Source organism: Pituophis catenifer, unplaced genomic scaffold (assembly GCF_029215685.1).
Source record: "Pituophis catenifer annectens isolate HBS135680 unplaced genomic scaffold, rPitCat1.0.hap2 SCAF_16, whole genome shotgun sequence".
NCBI lineage: Eukaryota > Metazoa > Chordata > Lepidosauria > Squamata > Colubridae > Pituophis > Pituophis catenifer.
Window position 1 is genome coordinate 18021930 of NW_027256896.1, and position 3124 is coordinate 18025053.

The 3124-nt window shown below is 52.2% G+C and overlaps 1 protein-coding gene across 1 annotated transcript; it reads left to right on the top strand.

Annotated features, from left to right (window-relative positions):
* Window positions 1-699: 699 nt before the first annotated feature.
* LOC139325522 (ATP-sensitive inward rectifier potassium channel 12-like) lies at window positions 700-2023 on the top strand. Its single transcript, XM_070955449.1, is given in 5 exon segments — window positions 700-759; window positions 761-1501; window positions 1503-1634; window positions 1636-1719; window positions 1722-2023. Coding segments are annotated over 5 exon segments (1236 nt in total). The 3' UTR covers window positions 1941-2023.
* Window positions 2024-3124: the final 1101 nt, after the last annotated feature.

Sequence of the window (3124 nt, forward strand, 5' to 3'; positions counted from 1 at the left end):
GAAGCTTTCCTTCTATGGGGTTTCTTGTGGTTGAAAAGCGACTTGAAACCAGTCGTGGGATTCAGCCGGTTCGCACCACTTCGGGAGAACCGGTTGTTAACTTTCTGAGCAGTTTGGCAAACTGGTTGTTGGAAGAAATCATTAGGGCAGAGAACTGGTTGTTAAATTACTTGAATCCCATCACTGGAGGGAGGAAGGAAGGAAGGAAGGAAGGGATGAATCTAGTTAAAAGTCAGGGAGGGAGGGGAGAGAGGGAGGGAGGGGAGGGAGGGAGGGAGGGAGAGAGGGAGGGAGGGAGGCAGTGGTGGGATTCAGCCAGTTCGCACCACTTCGGGATCTCCACTTCCACCCCACTCTGGGGCCAGCCAGAGGTGATATTTGCCAGTTCTCTGAACTGCTCAAAATTTCTGCTACCGGTTCTCCAGTACCTGTCAGAACCTGCTGGATTTCACCCCTGTCGTAAGCGCGAAAAATGGTCATAAGCCGCTTTTTTTTTTGGTCGTAACTTTGAACAGCCATTAAGTGAACCGTCATAAGTGGAGAACTACCTGTAACCGTCCCTCTTTCTGTTTGTTGTTTTGTTGCAGAGACTCCGCTCGGATCGACCTGCCTGTTTACACCGAAACCTTTTCTCCCTAGAAGCCGAGTGAGACCTTCGAAGGCATCCAGAGTTACTTACAAACAGGCTTAAACTCAGGGATGAGCGCAGGCAGAGTCAACCCTTACAGCATAGTATCTTCCGAGGAAGACGGGGTTGATCCTGAGCACCATGCCTGGCGTGAATGGCTTCGGCAACGGTAAGATCCACACGCGGAGGAAATGCAGGAACCGATTCGTAAAAAAGAACGGCCAATGCAATGTCGAATTCACCAACATGGATGACAAACCTCAGAGGTACATAGCCGACATGTTCACCACCTGCGTGGACATCCGTTGGAGGTACATGCTGCTGCTCTTCTCCCTCGCTTTCCTGGTCTCCTGGTTACTGTTCGGCCTCGTCTTCTGGCTGATCGCCCTGGTCCACGGGGACATCGAGCAGCCCACGAAAGACGAGACCTTCACCCCTTGCCTCCTGCAGGTGAACGGTTTCGTGGCGGCGTTCCTCTTCTCCATTGAGACTCAAACGACCATCGGTTATGGCTTCCGTTGCGTGACCGAGGAGTGTCCCCTGGCTGTCTTCATGGTGGTCCTTCAGTCCATTCTAGGCTGCATCATCGACTCCTTCATGATCGGCGCCATCATGGCGAAAATGGCCAGGCCGAAGAAGAGAGCTGAAACGTTGCTCTTCAGCCACCACGCCGTGATTATTGCCATGAGGGACGGCAAGCTTTGCTTGATGTGGAGAGTGGGCAACCTTCGGAAGAGTCACATCGTTGAGGCTCACGTCCGAGCTCAGCTCCTCAAGCCCAGGATCACCGAGGAAGGGGAATACATCCCTCTGGATCAGATAGACATAGACGTTGGGTTCGACAAAGGCTTGGATCGTATTTTCCTGGTCTCCTCCCTTGACCATCCTTCACGAGATCAACGAGGAGAGCCCCCTGTTCGGGATTGGTCGGCAGGATTTGGAAACGGACGATTTCGAGATCGTGGTGATTCTGGAGGGCATGGTGGAAGCTACGGCCATGACCACCCCAAGCTCGGAGTTCGTACTTGTCCAGCGAGATCCTTTGGGGTCACCGCTTCGAACCTGTCCTCTTTGAGGAGAAAAACCAGTACACAAGTGGGACTACTCGCACTTCCACAAGACTTACGAGGTGCCCTCCACTCCCTGTTGCAGTGCCAAGGACTTGGTGGAGAACAAGTTCCTTCTTCCGAGCACCAACTCCTTCTGCTACGAGAACGAACTTGCCTTCATGAGCCGCGACGAGGAGGAAGAAGAGGAGGAGGTCGAGGAAGAAGAAGATGAAGCAGCAGAGGTTTGGACAATCCATGCTTAGGGGACCCGCCTGAATTTGATAGGCTGCCAACGACTGGAGGACCTCTCGATCAAAGGTCCTACCGGAGAGAATCAGAAATATGACTCAGGGCCTTCCTCAACGTTTCTTTGGTCTTCTCTTTTCTCTCTGCCTCTCGCTTACCTCCTCAAAATAATAATAATAATAATAATAATAATAATAATAATAATAATAATAATAATAATAATAATAATATTATGCAGAACAATGCAAAAGTGCCATAGGGGATGCCTGAGAATTCGTGTTGGTTTGTCGGGTGTCGCATTTTGTGGTCTTGAAGAAAATAATTAAGTGCAATAATCGCTGAACGGCAAACGGGCTTCAGAACACCGTTGCCCTCCAAGGTTATGACGTCCCTTGCGGGGCAGGTCCCAAAGCGTGGTGGCCCCTGTGGGTTTTGCAGCTAAAACAGAGACAGACAGGCACACGTTTCTGAGTTGTATGCTTTGTGCGGGAAGGACAATTGCACACTGAGAGGGAGTATAGGCAGGAGTGGGCTTCAAAAATTTTAGCAAGGGGTTCTCTGCCCGGGTGCTGGGTGGGTGTGGCCATGGTGGGCGTGGCCTAGTCAGCCACGGCAGGGGTGGGGTTTTGCCCTCCCCAGGCTCCGGAGGCTTTCCTTGAGCCTCGGGAGGGTGGAAAACGGCCTCCCCAGGCTCCGGAGGCTCTCTGGAGGCCGGAAATGGGCCTGAACCTCCGGTAGGCCTGTTTTTAGGCCCTCCCCGAGCCTCCGCATGTGCCCTGCACTTACCTGCATCCAAAACGGGCCACGTGGGGACTCCTGGGAGGGGCGGGGTGGGGTGGGTGGGGCCAGCCAGGAGTGGGATTTGGAGGGTTCTCCGAACTGCACAGAATCTTAGCTAGAGGTAAGAGGGCTTCGAAGAGCAACCAGGTGAGAGAAAGGGTCAAGAGGTGGAACTCCAGAGTTCGTTCTACCATTGGGTGGAATGAGGAAGGCCCAGATGGGCAATTGCACAAGATGTCTTCTATAGGAAGACTTACGAAGAAGACCTTGGTGGTCAGAAAATTTAGGCTTCCTTTTGCAAGCTAACCTGCTTTCCTCACGTGTGTTTCTGGTGGGCTTGTTCAACAAGTCCTAGTAGAAGCTTCCTCAAATCACATTCAACGCCTGGTGAACATATGGATGCTTCCATAGGAGTCTTCTT